Source organism: Oncorhynchus kisutch, linkage group LG7 (assembly GCF_002021735.2).
Source record: "Oncorhynchus kisutch isolate 150728-3 linkage group LG7, Okis_V2, whole genome shotgun sequence".
NCBI classification, from domain to species: domain Eukaryota; kingdom Metazoa; phylum Chordata; class Actinopteri; order Salmoniformes; family Salmonidae; genus Oncorhynchus; species Oncorhynchus kisutch.
The window spans coordinates 1998621-2022620 of record NC_034180.2 but is presented as its reverse complement, the minus strand read 5'-3'; the positions used below and the strand labels follow the sequence as shown (position 1 = coordinate 2022620).

At 44.5% G+C, this 24000-nt stretch overlaps 1 protein-coding gene across 4 annotated transcripts in view; it reads left to right on the top strand.

Moving 5' to 3' along the window:
* Positions 1–6080: 6080 nt before the first annotated feature.
* The window catches only part of LOC116352875 (zinc finger protein 827), an 86266-nt gene continuing 68346 nt past the window's right edge, over positions 6081–24000 (top strand). For 3 of the 4 annotated variants that reach the window (XM_031828358.1, XM_031828359.1, XM_031828361.1), the window contains exon 1: positions 6081–6469. In XM_031828358.1, the coding sequence (XP_031684218.1) occupies positions 6427–6469 (43 nt within the window). In that variant the 5' untranslated portion in view covers positions 6081–6426. The remainder of the gene's footprint in view (positions 6470–24000) is intronic. The other variant, XM_031828357.1, reaches the window with a different exon arrangement.

The following is a 24000-nucleotide window of genomic DNA, read 5'->3' as shown; positions in this document are numbered from 1 at the left end:
TTTGACCTCCACCCGATAAGGTCAACACCTGAAGACAACGCCATTGGACGACTGGCTGGGGAGGTGGGAGGAGCCTGGGAGGAGTGTAGGTGGGCTGAGACAAAGGAACCACAGAGAGAACAAACGCAGACTCCCTGTGAGTGAGAGTGTTCACGCTCCTCACAGACAAAAACATGCACATCTCGCCTGCACTACCAGTGTTTTGTTACCCGAGTGTGTGTTATTTATCTTTGCCAGTGGAAGGTCAACATGAAAATAGTCAAATGTAAATATGAGTTAGAGCGCTTTCACACCACGATCCAGCTAATTCGCATTCATTTTCCTTGCACTGCTATTTATATTTAATATACAGTCGCTGGTTACACTTACGTTTCTAATTCACAGGTCTCCAGTTTCACACAGGTCACATGATTTTCCTAAATATATTTTTATTCAGAAGAATTTTTTTTATGGAGCACACACACACACACACACACACACACACACAGTCAGTCAGTTCAACAGCAGCGGCACGGAAGTTAATCCAAATTGCGATAGTGGCAATATCCTATTAGGAGCATGGCAATAAAATCAAGCTGGGACTGGGAACACATTAGAGTTATCAGAACATGTTCAGCGCGCTCCATTTACACAATGAACTGGCAGTAATCAGGGGCCTCTCTTCCCCTGACATACAGTAGGTACACACACACACACACACAACTAGACACATATCATACACTCAAACAACGGCATACAAATAAACACCAGTGTAGCACGTTGTATGACACACACACACACTGCATCCAACATTATCAGTGTAACGTTATACAAAGATACAGGATATCATACAAGGATATACACGCACAATGAATTGAACCTACATTAAAATCATCCCACGGGTGTTACCGTAGTAGGCCATATACAGTACAGTACAGTATACATGTTGAGTAACCTTCTAGGGATGACCCTTCAACTAGTCAGGACTGCCCCAGAGGCTAAAATAACTCTCTGAGTTGAAGGACCCACACTTGCCCTCACCCCACCCTGCCCCTTGGGGCCTTAGCAAGACCTCTCCCCCAGTTCACCAGGGGCAACCTAGACTCCTCCTCTGTGTGTGTGTGTGTCTGCAGTATGGTGACTGTCTCCCTACTACAGGGGAAGTGTTGAAGGTCATAGGGCAGGAAATAGGCCACCTGCCTCTGTCACACAGTCGCAGAGAGAGAGAAAGTGTGCCTGTGTGTGTGTTTTGGAGGAGTGAGCGAAGCTACAGTATTAGACTGAACCAAAGCACTGTGGGTGGGTGGGGTGTTATGTAAGGCTCTGTCCCAAATGGCACTCTATTCACTATATAGAGCACTACTTTTGACCGGGGCCCATAGTGTTCTGGTCAAATGTAGTGCATTGTGTAAAGAAATGAGTTGCCATTTGGGATGTGTCCTAAGTCATGTCCTCTCTCCTGTAATATTTGGTCAGGGGAGGACAAGGCGAGGCGACAACGGCCCCTCTCTACGCCCAAACGTCCCCACCGGGGGTGAGAGCTCGGAAGGCCAGAGGGCAAGAGAGGGAGCGAGGCCACCTGCTTCTGTCAAACTGTCAGGCCAGCTAACGAAGGGTGTGTGTGTCTGTGTGTGTGTGTGTCCAGTGTCAGGCCAGGTGAAGGGAAGGGGGGACAGGAGGGAGCAAGAGGGCAGCATGTGTGTGTGTCTGTGTGTGTATGAAGGACAATGTGTGTGTGTGATTTGGTTTTACTATCCTTGTGGGGACCAGAAGACCTCACAAGGATAGTAAAACAAGGAAAAAGTGGGGATTTTTTTTAGGTTTAGGGTTACAATTACGGTTAGGGTTGCAATTAGGGTTAGAGGTTAGGTTTAGGGTTTTGGGGTTCAGGTTAGGGTTAGGGTTAGGGTTAGGGTTAGGGTTAGGGAAAATAGGATTTTGAATGGGAATCAATTGTTTGGTCCCCACAAGTATAGTAAAACAAACATGGGTGGGTGTGGGGGTAATGTTAGATGAGGTGTATGGAGTAGTTGGGGTGAGCAGGAGGGGAGCGGTGTATGGAGTAGTTGAGGTGTATGGAGTAGTTGGACTGTATGGTGTATGGAGTAGTTGGGATGTGTGGAGTAGGTTGTGTGTTTGGAGTAGTTGGAGTGTATGGTGTAGTTGGGGTGTATGAAGTAGTTGGGGTGTATGGAGTAGTTGGGGTGTATGGAGCAGTTGGGGTGTATGGAGTAGTTGGGGTGTATGTTGTATAGAGTAGTTGGGTGTATGGAGTAATTGGGGTGTATGAGTAGTTGGGGTGTATGGAGTAGTTGAGGTGTATGGAGTAGTTGAGATGTATGGAGTAGTTGAGGTGTATGGAGTAGTAGTTGGGGTGAGCAGGAGGGGAGGGGTGTGTGAGCTACCAGCTCTCACAGTCTCACGTCAGAATTAGACGTTCATCCATGTTTCTCAAACCAAACATTTGAAAGTTGTTCAAACAAATGTAAGTTTAGGCATTCACTCCAAATGGTTAAGGTAAGGGTTAAGGTTTGGGATAGGCTTAAAACAAAAAATTCAAAAACAACTTTCTATTGCTGGATTTGAACATGCCTTCCTTTGGATGCTTACGCCCATCCTCCATCCCTGTCCGCAACGCCCTAGCAAAATCAAAACCTATGTGAAAACCAAAACAGTGCTCATTGTTGCCCCTAGTGGCTGGTTTCCATGGACGTCGAATACTGACTTGTCATCACGGGTGACCTGTCTGGTGTAAGGGGTGTGTGTCTGTGTGTGTAGTTGGTGTATGTTGGGGGGACAGGTGGCATATACCGGAAAACCCTGGCACCAGCCACCCTGTGAGGATTTATCAGCCTGCAACAGTCGCGGCTGGACAGGGGACAGATGTTGCGGTTTACCCCAAGGCTAGGCTACATCCAGCTAGTGTTAGCCTAGCGCTATAGCTAACCTAGACTAGGCCACATGGGACAGTACGAATAGAGATGGAGAGAGAGCAGAAAGTGGAGAAGCCAGGCTCATGCACCCTGAGACAGAAACTCCTCTTTATCCACCTCCCCCATCCTCCGCTGAAGCACCTGAAATTTCCATTTCGCTAACTGCCACGCCGCTGCAGGGAAGCATTTTAATAAGTCGTATTAATGCCAACTGACAAAATTTGCTGTTTTTAAAAGCAGCGGAACACCGGCAGTTATCAGTAAAGCTAAAGGATATATAATTAGCTAAGGGGATTTTATTTCCTACAAACTGTGCTACTTATATTATATATTATGATATATTATTGTATAGGAGGAAGGATATTAGCTGTGACAGGTGTGATGAGACCTCCCTGGTCGAGTTGTATTGAGTTTAGGCACTATTTAATATTTATGTATGTAAATTCATGGGCAGTACTGACTAGGTGTGGCAAATGTGTTTTGTGCACATCAATAGATTCCCAAGTAATTAGAAAAGTGATTATGAATAACACTTACACTAATAACGTTTGAAATCCACTTTTGATTGATTCACTTTCCCTACTCTGTTGTTTTTCTAACTTGGAAATTTGACATAGATTGCGGAACCGTTGATAGAGCACGATGTCAGAGCTTTGACCTTTGGGTGCAACCCTGAGTGAGGTCATGCTGGCGTTGCCATGGCTACTATCAGTGGATTGTCATGTTGCCAGCATTACCTCAGCGGCCTGGCATTGTTGGGGTCAGAGAACAGACTGTGACCTCGCCATGGTGACCAACCTAGACTCAGAGAACAAAAACAGGACTGCGGCCCGCCACACTCTCTCTCTTCCTCTCTGTATCTCTCTTTCTCTCTCCATGAGTTGACATAGTTTATTGCGTCAAATGATCTGGATGAATATGTCATTGTCAAAGAAGGCTTCGTTTTCACTTGTTCATCAGGAGTATCATCTGTAAACTTTGTCATCACAACTTTCACAGATGTCTAACAGATTGCTCGATAAGATATAGGCTAAAGGCTACTAAAGTATGTTTCATGTTTTATGGTGTACATATAAAGTATGTTTTGATGTTTTAATATGTAATTACATGCAGTATATTCTCAACAGCAGGAAAAGAAACGATCTGGCTTCAGACTGACTGTACAGTATGTAAATATAGAGAATGAATAGGATGGAAGAAACAGTGAACATTTAACCCCTCGCTTCCAACTATGCTGTGACCATGCTGGTCGTGGGTGGAAGGAGGGGTGGGCAGTCAACACCTGGTCCTCTGTTATGAGTGCTCAGTTGCTGGTGCAGGTGAAGCACACACCCCAGCTGTCCACACACACACACACAGACATTCACACATGCCTGCGCCTGTACTGGTGTCAGACACCCTATGGTTTAGTCCCTTTCAACACAACACAGGAGTGGAGAGGCTGGAGGTACACCAGAGTGCACTATGTACTGTGAATTCTCACTAACCTTGGATTTCCTCAACAGAACCTTTATACAATAACACACGTTTCCATATGTGACGTTCGGCCTATTCATACACTGCATGGCAGATAGGGCGGCAGGTAGCCTAGCAGTTAGAGCGTTTGAGCTAGTAACGGAAAGGTCGCTGGTTTGAATACCCGAGGTGAAAAGGTGAAAAATCTGCCGATGTGCCCTTGAGCAAGGCACTTAACCCTAATTTGCTTCAGGTGTGACCGTACAACCAAGGCTGACCCTGTAAAACAACACATTTCACTGCACTTATCCGGTGTATTTGACAATAAAAAAGATTTTTACAAAATAAAAATTCACAATAGAATATACTCATTCCTTAGGCCTCTTTCTTGTACTTCTAATGTGGTCATATGACTTGCATGTATTCTCTACATATGTCTACTGATTACTGTTACTTGACTAGGACTTGTCCAGCTTCTCTCTGGACCTTTATGATAGATAATAGACATTTTAATCATGTTATGCTCTTTCCTAATTAGAAAAATGCAAAGTGGCCGTGTCACCTGTGGACATGATACAGGCAGTCCAGCCAGGAGGGCTAATTTGGGCTTCTGCTAATTGCCACGGTAACGAGCCTCCTGCGCCTCTCATAATCTACATCTCAAATGGCACCCTGTTTCCCTATAGAGTGCACTACTTTTTGACCAGAGCCATATGAGCCCTATTGGCTCTGGTCAAAAGTAGTGCACTCTATAGGGAATAGGGTGCCATTTAGGACTATTCTCTCAGAGGGAGGAGGTGGCAAGGGATGGAGGGATGGCAGGATGGAGGGATGAAGACACAGCTCTCCTCACACACTGAGAGGTGTGAAAGAATGTGAACACAGCCTGCAGGAGCCCAGCAGCAGGAAGAGAGACGGGACAGGCTGCGCTGTGAAAAACTCAACCCAACGCCAGCACCGCGAGGGAGAGGAATGGAGATTTACATTTTTTACGTTGTTATTAAATGTATATGACATGACCCAACGTGGACATGCAACAAGTGAAGGGTAAAACATGTAGTAATTTAGATGACGTGATTTACAGAGGGATACGTTGGGGGTGAACTCAACTCTTAGGTAAACGCCATTGCTGTTACATGTACAGTGTGACACAAAACACAACGTGGAAATGCAATAAGGTGTTTTTTCTACTTTAGCTATTTATTTTATTTATTTCCCCACAGAGGAGGGTTACACTATTGTTGAGACCAGGGGAAGTTATAGCAGCAGTTACTTACAGTTCATGTGACATACGGCATTGAAAAAAATAAAAACAATAGCAAGAAATGAAATGTGTGTATCTGTAGCTTAATGAATATGGGGGTTATGCAAGTGTGAAAATGAAAGGGTTCATTTCAAATGTATGTTTCATGCAAATTAATCATAATTGTTTATTTGGTGGAAACTGGGGATTTCCATTGGGCTTCTGAATTACTATTCAATCCATCATTTCATCAATTCACGAAATGTACATTTCACATTTTGAAAATATATTTATAATGTATGTGTAATATAAATAAAAAAGTAAATACAACCAATATGAAAAATACTGTACTGATACTGTATTTCAGTATCTTTGCCTTATTTATTATTTATAGAAGTTATCAAATACATTTTTTTTTTTTAAATATGTAGGGGTTTTGCACTCCGCAATACACCCTGTAAGCTTGGGGGCACCTTGTCCGTTTCTACGCTGCTATCGCTGGCGAGCTCCTCTAGAGCGTGTGTGCGAGCGTGTGTGTGTCTGCTCTACTGTTGCTGCCCTTTGATCCCGGCATTAGTGTTAGTTAGGGGCTCGGAGACACACTTACAGAGAGCAGCCATAGTCAAGACACGGCAACAACAACAGCACAGAACCCTCCTCCTCCTGTGGTCCTATACCCAACAATACACTTTAAACCGCGAGGACAAGACAGGTATACAGTCCCTGCCATCACTCTCGCCTACAATCGCAATGGGGAAAAACCTTTTTTCTTCTTATCCCTAAAACAAGGAGGAGAATGTGACAAAAAGGGGGAAAATGCCAAGGAGGAAGCAGGAGCAACCCAAACGCCTGCCTTCACGTAAGTCGTTTGCTGGTTTTGTGCAATTTTAATGGGTCTTCGTGTGTTTTGCGCAGTAGTTTAGGGTTAAAGAGGTGAAACAGACAAAGACACGGCGTAGGTTATTTCTCCTTTTTTTAGGTCTGAGCAAGGCAGCCATGTTGTTGGCGATGAGTAACGTTAGCTAGCCAACGAGTGCATGAGTTGTACGTGGCTTTAATCGAGTATAATCGATAAAGGTCCCCTTTCCCCTAAAGGTTGCGGACAGATAGCTTGTGTATCGGTTGTATATGGTATAATGTCTGAGCGTTTTCGTTTATCTGTCCGTGCGAGCGAGTCTCTTTCGGGGGAGAAAGGGGAGGATCTGAGAATCTGGCCGCAATAAAATGAAGGGTCAGTCGGATCAGACAAGCCAGACTCGGGGCTAACCGTACCCCAGTGTTCCTAGTAATAGCGCTATCTAGCAACGCTCGGTAGCTAACTTCACATTTCGGTTAATATAAACGTCTAACTTTCTCTCTCACCACTCAAAACGGGTGTATTGGTTCCCTCGGTAGGCGCTCGCTCTGTTTTTACGTCGAGCTCTTGAAAGTCTGGAGATGATATTTTTTTTGAAGCAGAGGTATTTTCTTCCGCCCAGTTCAGCGAGGTTCATGTCTGCATGCAGGCTATGTCAAAGCCATGGTCGGTCACCTGAAGTTCAGTTTTTTTCCCCTTCCCTTTGCAGCCATTCATTGCAGACAGACTATGATCAATAACGCGGGCTAGAGACGCGAAATGGCACTTTCCCCATTTCTCGTTATGTCGTTACTCCGAATGTACATTAGAATGTGCGATTTTGGTATATACATTGTTCATTTGACCCTGTGTAGCTTGGATGTTAAGATTGTGCTTTTATCAGTCCAATAATGAAAAGCTGCAGTGACACACTTCGGCCGCTAGATGATGACTTCTAGGTAGAATGTGTGTATAAAATGATCACATAGGAATTGGCTTAGTGTGGCAATTTCCCCTGCTGTAGTGCAATGTCCTGAAGACCTGCGTAAGAACATGGCTTAATGAGTTATATTGGTATGCAAATGTAATTAATCTCATAAATCAATGATGACTTAATGAATGAACCATAATGACACAGTGTAGTCTTTCTTAAATGTCAAACAATGCAACTGTTCAGTGCTATTACTAGCTGTGATCAAAAGGGGATTTGTAAACTTCGTTGTATAAAGTTTACAAAATGTGAAAACAGTGCAGTAAATATCAAATTAGCGTTTGTAGTGCCATAGTGTGAGCTATTCATGTCCAATCTTTCCACATGTGGGTATTTAGGCTACTACAAACGTCCACATATCCAGTCCCAGTCACAAAACATCCCCAAAACAAGACCGTTCTTTCCTCATCCACTGATACAGCGCTCAGGTGTTTAACCCAGAGTTGAACTTGGGAAATTGCGTCCGTTGGCTGGGTGAGAGAGTGATATTTGAACAGTAAGCTCTCACTCACATGTTACTGATGGCGAATGTACGTACCTAGAAACGCCGCTGGAGTGGACAGAGCAGGTCTGTAGCGTATAATGGCATCAGTGGAGGCTGGTGGGAGGAGATATAGGAGGACGGGCTCATTGTAATGGCTGCAATGGAATAAATAGAATGGTCAAACGTGGTTTCCCTCTGTTTGATTCCATTCCAGCCATTGCAATGAACCTGTCCTACTGTAGCTCCTTCCGCTCACCTCCACCAACTGACGCACCATACAGTACCCTGGGGCTCCAACTATTAAGTTGTACTATATGGGTTAGGTCACATGTAAAACTAATTTCATGGCGGGCCGAGTGTCTGCGGGTTTTCGCTCCTCCCTTGTACTTGATTAAGGAATTTAGGTCACTGATTAGTAAGGAACTCCCCTCACCTGGTTGACTAGGTCTTCACTGAAAGGAAAAACCAAAAACCAGCAGACACTAGGCCTTCCATGGAATGAGTTTGACACCCCTGGATTAAGTAATATTATAGACATGTTACATCATGTAATAGCCTATTGTATGTGTCAATTACAGGATTTCATATAATAACAAAGAGAAAGCTTTTTCTTTTAAGAAGTTGTAGCCAATATTTGACTTCTCCCCCCATTCAATCACAAAACTTATACAGGACAACGTTTATTTATTCTGTATAGGTTTTCCTCCTGTATAGGTTTGCCACTTCACCTCATTGGCCGACTGTCTGTTTGTTTTCATTGTTCAGCTAACAACACCTACACCGATTGGTCACGTGCCAGGAACAAGCACAATATTGAAGTTCAGATGTCTGCATCTGTACCGATGCCCTCTGGTGAAAAGAGCACGATTACACATTGCTTTTAAACTACTAAAGGTGCTTTATCTTAGCCCAGACACATGCAGGTCTAGATATTTGGGGTTGTGTACTCTGCTTTGTGCTCTGTGCAGGCCAAGCGTCATGCTGTGTATATTAGCATACATGGCATGTGAGAGAGGGCACACACACGTACACACACATACTCACAAGCTGGCCATGGAGGTCACAGTACAGTGCAGCGCCCTCACTCAGACAAGTAAACATGACCTTTGGCGCCACAATGAAAACGGCCACTCTTTATGATTTTGGTACGCGCATGATGATCTATGTTGAATTCTATTGGCCGATTACTTACTGTAAATATTGACGGTAAAATGATCACTTGGATAAAGCATAGAGATTTTTACATGTAAAAGTAGTACCTTTTTTTAACGTGTAGATTATGCTGGAGGTTGGTTTTGCAATATTGTCAATGCAAGCAGCATTCTTTCAGGCCCAGAGGTTTCTAGGTCATTGCTCATACTTGTGTTATGTCACCAAATATTACTTATAAAACCTCTCTCTACTCTTGATAATTTCGCAACCATTCTGAATTAGCTTTAGGCTATAGGGCCTATCTCCTGAATAAATGTTGAAGTAGGCTTAAACTCAAGATATGGATACGAATTGTAAGCTAAAAATAAATGAGAGAGAGAGATACCCGATCATGAAGGGCAAAAGGTCAGGGGCACTGGGAGAGCGAGAGAGGGAGACATTTTCTCCTCTCCCTGTCTCCTCCTCTGCTGGTTCCTCAGGTTATCTGCATTTGAAATGGAGGGATTTTAGCCCCTGCCTCTACCTGACCGACCGAGTGCTCTTCTCCCTTCCTCCTCACCACCAGCCAATGGCTGGGTGGTTCTGTACCTTACTGTAATGGCGGGTCACTGGCGCCCTTCCACTTTCTATGATTATAATGACCTTGGTGGGGCCAGGGCTTGAAAACATTGGATTAAGGGGAAAGGAAAATGAGGGGAGGTTTCCATTTTGCTCTTGGCATCAAATTTGTGGGGAATTTCTGCCAAGAATCCCCCTCCGCCACTTTCCACCCTCCCCACCACCCCTCAACTTGACGGGGCGCGGGCTCTCATGGACCGCGGTGTCTGCCGGCTGGAGCTGAAGCGAATAATGATACACAGGCTTTCACTTAGAAATGAATTAAAGGGCAGGAGGAAGGTGGTGGGATGCCTCCTTCAGCATACGCTTACATAGAGGGGAGTTTGAGACCCGCCGCGTTCAACACCATTCAGATTCAGTGGGTAGGCCTAAAACTGGCCCCATTCAGTCTCTCTGTGACTTGATGGAGAATTGAATGGATAGTAATTGGGAGGCCGCTACAGCGGTTGATCTTAAATTAAAGTTGTTGGGGTAAGTTAACTTTATAATGGGCCTGGTTCCAGAGAAGCTTCTGGGGTTTGATCAATACACATTTAAAATGTGTTGTTGCTTTCTGCATCAAACAGGTAGGCTGGCTGGCAATACCAAGGCCTGCAGGTATTGTCAGGATTCCAATGGGCACCCACTACGGTTGGGCGGTATGCAGATTTTCATACTGTCATACCGTTTCTGTACCAACCGTTACCGAGTCAAAATATATAGGCAGCTTAGGGTAGAGCAAATTAACATTCAATTCTCTAGCAACAGCTCTGGTGGACATTCCTGCAGTCAGCATTCCAATTGCACGCTCCCACAAAATGTGGACATCTGTGGCATTGTGTTGTATGACAAGACTGCACATTGTAAAGTTGTATTTTATTGTCCCCAGCACAAGGTGCACCTGTGTGATGATCATGTTGTTTAACCAGATTCTTGATATGTCAGGTGGATGGATTATCTTGGGAAAGGAGAAATTCGCACTAACAGGGATGTAAACAAATGTGTGCACAACATTTGAGAGAAATAAGCTTTTTGTCCACATGGAACTTTTCTAAATGGTATATCGCCCAAGCCTAGCATCCACTGAGAATCCCTCCAATTCATTCAGAATGCTCTTTTGAATCAAGGTTGTCAATGAGGTGACACTTCATTTAATTTCCAATGCCCTGAGTAATTACAAAAACATGTCTGATAAGCAACTTGCTTCACAATAACTTCAGGGGGCTACTTGTGAGTAATTAACCCTATTTTGGACACACTTTTCATCAAGTGTCAAACTCACTAGAGGTGCTAAGCAGGTAATTTAAGATAGGATTTCTTTATGCCCAACAACAGGGACTCAGGGAAGCATAATATGCAAATCTCCTAAAGTAATTATTTAGGGATGTCCATTGCCTTCCCCCATAATACTTATTCAGTTAGGCTTAATTAGTACGGTTTCTTGACAAAGATCCAGGGATGACTTCCCAGCCTGATTGTCGGCCATGACACTTGATCTGGTCTCTCTCGAACGACATCTTCAGTGTGCCCTCTGTATTTTACATTGACCTAATTTAACAGAACAAATGAAAGGTCCACCATGTCCACTAGGAGGCCTAAAAATATATCACAAAGTTACCAGCAATCTGTTTCACACAGTACCTACCTGGTCTCAATCAACCCCCCCCCTACTCCTCTGTGTGGAATGGAAGTGCCTTAGCCTTGGTAACGATTTTCTCCATGTTGACAAGCCACAACAGGGAGATGTACAGCTTCGGAGAGCAGCCCTTTGGCTAGGACGTAGCCCCGGCACTGAGTAATACCAATCTCACAGGAGTAGCACAGGCTCTCAGTTGGCCGCAGTTCATAAGGAACTGCGAACAGCTCGCTGGTGCAGCTGGGAAAGACAGAGGGGAAGAGAGAGGGAGAGTACTGGTGGTGGGGAAGCTGCTAAGAGCTCTGGGCGGTTTTCTCTGTTGTACCACACAAAGTGCATCTAGGGCCCTGCAGGACAGGCCTTTAACAGGCGTGAGGGATGTAGAGATATAGAGAACGAGAGAGAGGAGGGAGGTCTGGGGAGCAGGAAGCTCTAGTCGGCCAGTCGTGCCAGACTGCTGCCTCTGCTTCTGAACAGGGATGTGATTTATTATCGAGGCTCATTTCACTCATAAAAGAGAGATGGAAATGACATCGCAGAGAATTAGAGAGGTCTCCTCAATTGTCTCTGAGAAGAAAGCCATAGCTGTAGGCGTGGGGATATTTCGGAGCATGTGGTACGCGTCTAACTGGTGCGTGAAATCAGAGGAGGGTTTTTGCTTAGGTTGGCATAGATTTTAAATACATGGTAATTTTATGTAGCTCTACTGTCTTGATGTATGTTGTTGTTAGGGGGGCTTAAAATGGCTTTCGTCCAACACGCTGATCTTGCCGCCCTGGCGGAGAGCACTCTAGCACGGTGGAGTGCTAATGTCATGACCTCACTTCCTGTGTGGGTGGAAGAGAAGCCAGGAGGCCCCCACACTTGCCAGGCTCTTGTTAGCCTTTGGCAGCAGCAGCCAGGCAAACTCTGTCCTCTCTTGTCTGGAAGTCAGTACTAGGCTTAGGCAGTATCCAGATTTTCATACCATCATACTGGGATTTACACTATCACGGCATAGCACACAAGGGGGCGCCTAAAACGCAAAAATGCCCGTTGCGCATCTATTACCAGAATGCTCACAGAATTAGCACAAGTAATATCAAAGTCACATAGACGCTTCTAGCTGAATGCTAACAAGTGAAAATGGACAAACTATTTGCAAAGACTGGCAAATCCAGCTCATGAAGTTATACAAGCACGCTACCAAATGTCATTTTCGTTGAGTGGGTATAAGTGAAACTGAACAAGAGAAATTGTGCAAATGAAAAAGTTGTGATGCATGCTTATTTGAAGGAAGAGCAGCATGTGTACACAAAGCAGAGGGGAGGAGAAAAAAACGCTTCTAGGAAGCACAGGGAAAAAATTGCAGCTGAACAGGTAACTCACCAAGAAATTGTTGACTTCTCAAACACGGCAGAAAGCCGTTATAAGGTATCTGATGGCAAATATTTGGTAGTGAATTGCATACAACCGTAACTCCCTCACCTCATGTGCACCACACAACAGAGGCTGTGTCTAGACTTGACAGTTCGTGCAGCTTGAGTATTCTGATCATAGAGTTCTGATCATGGAATTCCGAACACGTCATGCGTCTACACCTACATTTAAATGTGTCCACAGTGTGTCCGGATTCTCTTTTCCTGCGCTATAATCAAATGCCAGTATGCATTCTACAAATGGTGGAATAGGCTAAATATGATAACGCAACAACTGATGGCAGTAGCTTACTACCGTAGCTAACTAGCCAGCTAACCTCTGTAACTAGCCAGCAAGCAATGCTAAAGAGATTACAAACGGGTTAGCATAACTCTAGCCAAACAAAAAAGTTTTTATGAAGATTAGCTGGCTAGCACTTGAGTCCAGCAAACACGTTCCACGCGTTTCCTCCTACATTTATAATGAAAAGGTCCCTCTCGGTCCCAAAACACAAGTTTTCTGGATACTTGTGGAAGAAGTGCTGATGATGTCGCCCACTGTATGCGCTTTCGGTGGCCTGACTGTGTCCAGACTGAGGAGAAATCTGTACACAATGCATCCCTGACCACCTCCTGAAGTGGTCAGACAGATCTGAACACAATCACACCACAAAGCCACTTTTGTGCATCTAGACCCGTCTATTCAATGCAATCTTCGTATTCTGATAGCAGAAGTCGCATGTAAGTGTCAAGCGTAGACACGACCAGAGACTCGCTGATAGATATCAACCTCTATGGACTCACCAGCTCCCACTTTCTCCCATTGTGCTATTTACAAACTCATGACAGGCTGAACTGTTCTGGGGAACTATGGTAAGCTTCATAATGTAAAATAATGTGACAGGTGAAATGAAGAACACAATCTGCTTTTTCTCCTAACGTATTGCACTCCTAACGTATTTGACCGCAGGTATTAACTTAAAAAGTAGCTACAAATATTCACATTTATTTTTAAACTTAAAAGAAGCCATTTTGACGGTATTGAAAAACCATCCTGTGGCTTTTTCCAAATACCCGGGATATAGTATGTATTAGAGGTCGACTGATTAATCGGAATGGCCGATTTTTCAAGATTTCATAACAATCGGAAATCTGTATTTTTGGACACCGATTTACACTTTTATTTCATCTTTATTTAACTAGGCAAGTCGGTTAACACGTTCTTATTTTCAATGACGGCCTCGGAACAGTGGGTTAACTGCCTCGTTCAGGGGTAGAACGACAGATTTTCACCTTGTCTGCTCGGGGGATCCAATCATGCAACCTTACAGTTAACTAGTCCAACGCTATAACCACCTGCCTCTCGTTGCACTCCACAAGGAGACTGCCTGTTACGCGAATGCAGTAAGCCAAGGTAAGTTGCTAGCTAGCATTAAAGTTATCTTATGAAAAACAATCAATCAATCATAATCACTATTTAACTACACATGGTTGATGATATTACTACTTTATCTAGCGTGTCCTGCATTGCATATAATCTGACTGAGCAGACAAGTATCTGACTGAGCTGTGGTAGGTAGCAGCAGGCTCGTAAGCATTCATTCAAACAGCACTTTTGTGCGTTTTGCCAGCAGCTCTTCATTGTGCGTCAAGCATTGCGCTGTTTATGACTTCAAGCCTATCAACTCCCGAGATGAGGCTGGTGTAACCGAGGTGAAATGGCTAGCTAGTTAGCGGGGTGCACGCTAATAGAGTTTCAAACGTCACTCGCTCTGAGACTTGGAGTGGTTGTTCCCCTTGCTCTGCATGGGTAACGCTGCTTCGAGGGTGGCTGTTGTCGTTGTGTTCCTGGTTCGAGCCCAGGGAGGAGTGAGGAGAGGGACGGAAGCTATACTGTTACACTGGCAATATTAAAGTGCCTATAAGAACATCCAATAGTCAAAGGTTAATGAAATACAAATGGTATAGAGGGAAATAGTCCTATAATTCCTATAATAACTACAACCTAAAACTTCTTACCTGGGAATATTGAAGACTCATGTTAAAAGGAACCACCAGCTTTCAAATGTTCTCATGTTCTGAGCAAGGAACTTAAACGTTAGCTTTCTTACATGGCACATATTGCACTTTTACTTTCTTCTCCAACACTCTCCAACACTCCAAAACCATATTGAACATGTTTCATTATTTATTTGAGGTTAAATTTATTTTATTGATGTATTATATTAAGTTAAAATAAGTGTTCATTCAGTATTGTTGTAATTGTCATTATTACAAATAAATAAATAAAAACTGGCCAATTTAATCGGTATCGGCTTTTTTGGTCTTCCAATAATCGGTATCGGCGGTGAAAAATCAAAATCGGTCGACCACTAGTATGTATGGTATAATGCCCAAGCCTAGTCACTACCTCCTTCCACAACACTGTACTGTACAGTTGGGTTGAGCAGCGAGTCTGCCACACTAATGCATTTAACTAGCCAGGCTAACAGCTGTGTCTGTCTGCTTTGTGGGGAGTTTTGGGCCTTGATTGGGGCCGTTTCATTGCCGCGGGGAGATTCAAAGTGCCAGGAACGAACGAGGCAGGACAGAGGGACCGAGGCAGTCAGGCCAGGCAGATGCAGAGTAGTGGAACCACATGGTATGTAAGGCTCTCAAGGGAAACAATATATCACATCCAGAGAGAGTGGAAGCGTTTGGCTGTGTTACAACAAAGCACCACTCCAGACCAGATAAGTTAAATTAATTGACGTGAAGTCATCTCTGTGAAAGCCATTGTCAGTGGCGTGTGGGGCGATTGGAGGTTATTTACGACGCTGAAACGCAGGTGAGTACCTGGCGCTGATGATTCTGTGGCTGCCACGTGCGGAGAATGCCCTTCCATTTGGCACAATGCAGATGATGACTTCACCACGTCTTCTGAGTGAACCGCTGTGACCTTGAGGTAGAGAGGCTCCGGTTCTTTAGCGTTGTCCCATTGTTGTCTGAACGAGGGAATTTTGCCGCCTGATTCGTCCTCATCGTGGTAATGAGATGGGTGCATTATTGGACGTCTAGTACTAGACGAGTATCACTCATCATGACTGCTCAGACATGCTAATTAGCCAGATATCTCGTCATCAACAAAATGGAGACACATGACCCCCAAAAATCTGGAACTCAGGATAGCTTGTAAAACCTTTTGGTGAGTTGATAATGAACAGGGTTTAGTTGGACTGATCTCTATGTGATTGCCTCTTTCTGTTCCTGAATTACCAGTGTGATCTCAATAGACAAGTCAGTCAGTTGTTGGTTCAGATTGCTAGGGCTGCATCTGCAAATGCCACCCTATTCCCTACATGGGTCCAAGGTAGTGCACTATATAGGGAATAGGGTGCCATTTGGGACACATCCTAGGTCATTAATCCCTGCGCTCTACGGGGAGTGGTCAGCACCAGATCTATTGACACTTTCTACCAGAAGGTTTTCTAGATCAGCGACAAATCCTCCCTGAAAAAAATAATGCTTAAAAACCTAATTTGGCACGCACAGCCAGACTTTGTGTTCGTCAACTCTGGGCCAAAGGAAGCATCCCAGCAATCCCTCCCTCTTCTTTTTCCTCTCCTTCTGGTCCTTTGGCCAGGAACCGCCTCATCCTTTTTTTGGCGGAAGTACATTTTGTTGTTCTCATGTAGCATCTCTTGTGAGAGCCAGTGGATTGACCTTGATGACCCTCCCAGTTAGTGATGAGGTCTTCAGAAACAAGACCGCTCCAACCCACTGTACCCGGAGGGCTTAAGTGATGGTTGTCATAGCGATCGTTATGCCGCAGAGAACGGCCTCTCTCACGGGTGAAAGACAGCGACAAGGCTTTGAATGCTGCAGCTTTCAGGTCACAACCTGGTTATGACAGATGTGGACGGAACCAGAAAAGGCTGGATGGATATGGATGCAGTGCACACAAGACAAACAACAGACGTACATCGATGTCTGGTCTGTATAGATTTCAGGTCAGGATTTGAGATCAACATTATCTGCCACGCAGGACATGTCTTTTATACCTTGAAAGCGAGAAAAGGCACGATGGGTATTGGTCTGTGTTCCAAATGGCATCCAATTCCCTTCATAGCCTACAGGCCCTGGCCAAAAGAAGTGCACCATGTAGGGAATAGGGTGTCATTTGAGATGTAGCCTAGGTGTGACGGGGAGCAGCGGCGGGCGAACAATGCCTCTTCATTCCCACTGGCTGCCCTGGCCAGGCGTTTTAACATGGAGATTGGAAACAGAAACAGCTCCCCCCCACCTCTTCCTCCCCTGGACCTGCATGCAAATGAAGGTTAGCCTCTCCTGCTGTGCCACTGCGATTCTTCCCTCTTTTTTTTCTCTCCCTTTTTCTAATGGACGCAAACTGGCTCTGGCTCCCCCCCCCCCCCCCCCCCCCCCGCTATTCCTAGGGAAGAGGAAGAAGGGACCAGGACCAATCCTGATGAGTGTCCCTGTCCTGAGTGACAGGCTAGAATCCAAGCAGGCACTGCCTCAGGCGCCTCTGCCAAACTGCTGTCAACCCAATACCACCATGGAAAAAGCCATATTCGCCGCCGCCACCCCCCCCCCCCCCCAGCTCTCTAACGCTCAACTCTCCACTCCATGCTCACTCACTTTCGACAGCTCTCTCATACACTGTCTCTCTCTTATACACACATAGTGCCTCTCTCTCACACTGTCTCTTACACCCACAGTCAGTAACACACACACTTTCTCTTTCTCACACACTTTCTCACAACCACCCACCATCTCTCTCTTTCCCTCGCTCTCTCTCTCTCTGGGGGGTGACTGGCTGCTGTAGTAGGACCGGTCGACCGTGTTCTTGTGCCAGTGGGCTCAGTGTGATTTACGCTGGCTGGCTGGAGGACCGCCCCCTCCCCATTGTGCCCCCCCTGTCTCATACCGTATGGCCCATACACACACTGCGCTCTGCTCTCTCACTCCTCTCTGTGACTAAGTGGGCAGCCTGCCCCTCAGTGTGTGTGCCAGAATGTGACGTACTAGTGGTGCTAGCTATGTTAGCGTCATTGCTACTTAGAGTAAGCCCACCTCTTGGGGTCGTCACTAGCTACTACAGCCACAGTCTAATTATGGCTAAACCCTGCCTATTTCTACAATTTATCTTCTTAAAATACGATTTTAAACCTAACCTTAACCACACTGCTAACCTTACGTCTAGCCCTAACTTTAAATTCAGATCAAAAAGCTCATGTTTGTTTTGAATGAAATTATATAGCCAATTTTGAGTTTGTGGCTGTGGTAACTAGTAACAGCCGCCTCTTAGTTCTTGACATCACTCCTCCTGTTGTTTCACCATTAACAGGGCTGTATCTGTTCTGTTCTGGAACAGTGTTGTCGTGGCACACATATTTACTACAGAAAGTCTTGGCAAATTACCCTCAAAGTCATGATACCAAATTTATGGGATGGATGCTGGCAAGGTTCCCCTTTAGTAATTATTTATAGTCCTACATTTGAGTGTAATGAAGTGTTCACATACTGTACATAGGAACTCTACAGCAATATCGTACTGTAGCCTAAATTTAGGGTTTACTGTATTTTTGGCACAGTGAGTGAACTGTACTTAGGGTTGTTACGGTGACCGTATTAACGCCACACCGGCAGTCATGAGTCATAATCGCAGTCAAATTCCACATAACCGTTGAGTCACGAGAATCTCCTCTTATGCACTCTGGTCGTGCGTTGCTAGTACCCAACTCACTAACGATCATTAGGTTGCTAATCAAATCAAATTGTATTTGTCACATGCGCTGACTACAATAGTGAAATGCTTTCTAACAAGCCTTTAACCAACAATGCAGTTTTAAGAAGAATACCTAAAAAAATAAGAAATAAAACTAACAAATAATTAAAGAGCAGCAGTAAAATAACAATATATAGCGAGGCTATATACAGGGGGTACCGGTACAGAGTCAATGTGCGGGGTCATCGGTGTCGAGGCAATGGAGGTAATATGTACATGCAGGTAGAGTTATTTAGGTGACTATGCATAGATAAAACGGAGAGTAGTAGCAGTGCAAAAGGGGGGAGGGGGAGCAATGAAAATAGTCTGGGTAGCCATTTAATTAGATGTTCAGGAGTCTTATGGCTTGGAGGTAGAAGCTGTTTAGAAGCGTCTTGGACCTAGACTTGACGCTCTGGTACCGCTTGCCGTGCAGTAGCCGAGAGAACCGTGTATGACTGGGGTGACTGGAGTCTTTGACGATTTTTAGGGCCTTCCTCTGACACCGCCTGGTATAGAGGTCCTGGATGGCAGGAAGCTTGGCCCCAGTGACGTACTGGACCGTACGCACTACCCTTTTGTAGTGCCTTGCGGTCAGAGGCCGAGCAGTTGCCATACCAGGCAGGGATGCAACCAGTCAAGATGCTCTCCATGGTGCAGATGTAGAACGGTCCTTATGGTCTGGTACTCAGGACTCTATTGTCCCCCCATCAGGTCCTTATGGTCTGGTACTCAGGACTCTATTGTCCTCCCATCAGGTCCTTATGGTCTGGTACTCAGGACTCTATTGTCCCTCCATCAGGTCCTTATGGTCTGGTACGCAGGACTCTATTGTCCCTCCATCAGGTCCTAATGGTATGGTACTCAGGACTCTATTGTCCCTCCATCAGGTCCTAATGGCCTGCTAGTTTATGCACATGCCTATATATGACCTGTCGCGCAGAGAGAGGCTGCTTGCTTCTTAAACAGTAGTTGATGAGTGGCGTGAAATAATCCAAAGTTTATTGGTCACGTACACAGATTTGCAGATGTTATCGCAGGTGCATCGAAATGCTTGTTTCTAGCTCCAATAGTGCAGTAATACCTAGCTATAATTATTATAATTTAAAAAATCTAAATGATGAAATAGAAATAAATAAGTAGTGTTCTAAGCCCAGATGTTTCTATATGTAGTCCCGTGTGAAAGCAGAGTTTTGATAGCTGCCACTAAAAAGAGGAGGATCCCAGCTGCTACTATATGTATTTCTCAGCTGTGCTATGAAACCGGAGCAGCCTCCCCCGCATGATTGGAAAAACGAACTGCGGGAAGCGCTCCCGTTCGCTATTCGGGTGCATATCGACTGCCCCTGTTCCTGCCCATTTGATAATGGACCATTCTAAATCAAAACAAATTTGACATATTAGTAAAGACGAGATTAAATTGAGAATCGTTTGATGGGTGAAAATATGATCAATTGATGAGAGAACAGAGTGTGCAACCTGAGGCAAGGAACAGAGCGCAAGCTTTTTTTGAGACTTTTTTTCAAATCATCAATAGTCTATAGTCACATCATGCAGCCCATATATGTTCTGATTTCTAAGACATTCTAAAGTTTGTCTCATTCACAACTAAAGTTGACAAATAACTGTAAATCTAGTGTATAAGACCTGTTTCAAATGGTCACCTTATAGCCACTTCATATGTGCACTTGCTCCAGAATGGGGAAAAATATCCTTTCTATTTTATTCAGCTAAGTTAAATTATATTCTTATTATTTTAGATGATATAATTTTATAGTAAGCGTATATTGCCTGCTAACTGAAGTAGCCTACAGTCTATGACTTGGTGCGTAGCCAGATAACATACAGGAGGCCGACTCATATTCTGCTCTACTGAAATACATTTTCTTCATATCATAATGTTTCTTTAAACCTGCCTTAAATAAATAATAGATCTATTGTGATGGTGTATGTTAAATTGATTTATTAGACCTTTTTAAATGATGTTCCCAAGGCACTCATTAGTGGCTTGTATGCTGGAGGCCTGGAGATACTACATGTGTTTATAGTAGTTAACGGTCAGTTACCGTGAGACCGACAGTATAACCGTCTGACAAAATGTCATGACTGCCACGGCTCTAACTGTGCTCCAATAATCTACATACGTAGCCTACATACATACTAGTACCTATGATTGGTGACATAGTGAGGATGCTAAGGGAATGTCAGTGTATTATGGACATTATTCTTAGCACTGTGACAACTGTAACGAGACACAATTATTCCCATTGATTTACATCTAAAAGCTAGTTGTCCGTCAACCTCTGAGAAATAGGCCTTGCTTTGTGGCGGTTGCCAAATCTGAAGCAACTTTGGGACTGAAGTACACTGAAACTGTTGTTTTCACCTGAGAGAAGTAACCCAGGACTGGCCTATATCAAAATGGGCTATCTACCAAGTATGCAAGTGGCAGTAAAAGTATAGGCTAGTCAATGTAGCCTACCTGGGCTGGGTTTCCCTAAAGCATCGTGGCACTAAGATCATATTTTGTCCATTTTAGTTTCTTAGTGCTACGATGCTTTAGGGAAACACAGCACTGACTTCTCTTCAATGCTATCCACTGGTTGTAGCTTCTATGACAACTTTATCCTATCAACTGTCCTTGTGTCCTCTTTCAATATTATGAAAATAATGCAAATGTGGTATTAAGTGTCATAATGTATCCTTGTCTCATAGCTTTCACTGTTGCACTACTGCTACTTTTTATGGTTCACCAGGGTAATGTTTAGGCTGAATCAGGGTATAAAATGTACTTTTTGGTCCACCAGCCACTCACATTTTTTACCAGCCAAAATACCCCCCCCCCCACACACACGCTACAACGACACCAACAAAACACAAAAGAATTGATGAGGATGCTTTGTAATGTTTCTAAAACAGTAAATGTATAACTAGTAAGAAGTTGTTATATTAACCTAAATATCACATTTCACCTGTCCTTTTAAAGGCAGGAATAAGCTACATAGTTCTTTGACTTTGTGCCATATTCATTTACCAGCTATGAAACAAAACTGCAGAAATAGTTTGAAAACAGCTACTGCAGCATTCATTTTACTATAAATGTGATCATACATTTACTATTTTTATTCACAAATGTGAGTAAAATCCCGCACTGTGGAGCCCTGACCACCCGCCAACGTGGCTGGTGAAATAGACATCTTACCCACCAGTGACAAATGTACCCGCATTTGGTAGGTGGCGGGTGTTAATTTTAGGCCCTGGGCTGAATGGTAAATTAAGAAATACCTTGTTAATTGTAATTACAGGCGCTCTGTGAGAACTGAGTAGCCTATTTCTGTAGTGAAAGTGTGTGCTTCTCCTTGGTGGTTGTTTTTTTTGTGCTCTGTGAGGGGCTTTGATGCCACATCTAAGATTATGGGCATGTGTTGTTTCTGTTCCATAAAAAAAAAAAATGGCCGGGAAAAATAAACGCCGGTGCAAAGGGCACTCCATCTGCGCTGAGGAATTTCAGAGGTCTGGGGGCCTCGAGTCGACTCATTCTCTTCCAGGAACACTTCTCCTTCCTCTTTCACCTCTGGCACGAGGCCCGAAGTACCCACAAAATGCCCGGGGCCAAGGCCAACAGTACACAGATGGTTATATGCTGCGCTACATTTCAATACGACGGACAGAACCGAACCACAGACATTACTGTATAGCAGGGGTTGGCAACATGCGGCCCACGGGACAAAACCAGCCCGTAACAGACTTTTGGGGGTCCCCTCAAAGTAAAAATAAATAATTACAAAAATAAATGAAAAGGACTGTAAAATCATCAGGAATTCAGCAAAAATGTAGATTTAGTAAATCTATTCCCAAGTATTTCCACAAATAGAATATATATATAAATGATTGTCTGTAATAAAGGTATGAAATTATTGTTATTTTCAAATACAATCTCTTTTGGGATTAGTTGTGGTCAATTAGCGGTGTACAAATTGTTGTAATTATTTTTTGACAACAATAGACCCGTGGCTGAATCTAGTTGCTCTATATATAGCTTGGGCTAACAGCTACCCCCGGATCCCGGTCCATGCTGAGAGTGTGATCTAGACCAGGGTTTCCCAACCTCTCAACCAAAACGTGCACCTAGCGGTGGCCCCGGGAACGAGTTTGGGGAAACCCTGGTCTAGGCTAACTCCTGAGCCACCATGAATGATGCGTTTTCCAGTTTCCCACTTCCCACATGTTATCTATGTCAGAGACTGGAAACTGGAGTAGTCATTTTGGCTCTGACATGGGATAAAAGGTGATGGGTGTGTTTATGGTTTAAGAACAGGTTATATACAGAGTTGTGTGTGGACATAAGCCTACTATAGGTGTAGATGATTTAGAGTATGGGCTTCTTTCTAACTCGGGCTGTTAAAAGCACAGTTCTAGTTAAGTGCTGTATTTTTAAACTGGTAAATGCCATGTGGTGCTCCCAGAACTCCAGAAGGCATGTACCCTCTTGAGTTTGTCCACGCATCACCGTCCATCTGAGCCTGGATCAGTGAGCCGCACTGAGAGCTGAATATCTCTGTCTTTATCTCTATCAATCACTGATCTCAGACCAGTCTCTCACTCACAGTCCCCTTGGGCTATGGTCAAATGTAGTGCACTATAAAGGCAGTGCACTGTAAAGGGAATAGGGTGCCATGTGGGACTGAGAGGATTTATGACAAACAGCTGACTAGTCAGTCAGTGACATGGTGCCTTTTGTAACGTGGGATGTATCGTGATAGATGCACTCTGACAATTATTCACCCTTTCCCCAAAAGAAAAGAGTGGAAAATGTGCACTTAACATATTGATGTCCCGTATAAAGTCCTGCGAAGGGGTTTGAATTTACGACCGCCAGTTCAGGCTCAACCAGCTGGTTATATTTAGAGAGTCTGTGTCTTTTTTCACACACGCACGCACGCTCAGTCTTTTCCAACAGGACAAACTCAGAGTGAGGGTGAGACTGAAGAGAAGAGGAAGATGGAGAGAAAGTCCCAGTGAATGGAATTACCTTCCTCTCCGGGACGGGGGCTGACTGCTAGTCGTTTGCAGCGACATGAGCCTGCTGGTGGACAGGGCTAGCTGCTAGGGTCCTCTCCCACCATATTGTCCGGCGCCGCACGCTAATAAGGCAGAAGCCCTGACTGCAGGGCACGCTCATTAGCATAGCCCGCGGACATGGCAACCCCCGCCAGGGCTCAGCATGGACACTTAATTACCGCCACGGCTCCTTCTCCTTTCTACACTCCGCCTCCTCCCTCGTATTACACCTCTCCACTCTTCCCTCCTCGTACAGTATACAACCCCTAACCCAGGCCAACAGCAGCCAGCCACTCCTAGTCACAGGAGAGCATGCTGGGATAGCCCCGATATGGCTCAAGCTGTGCTGGCTGTGTGGTGAGTTCCGTAACTGTGCTGTAGCTGTGCTGGATTTAAATAGCCAGTCTGAGTGGTGGACTTGACTGTGGTCTTGAACCCACCCTCTTCATCTTTTACTTATGTCTCTCTCT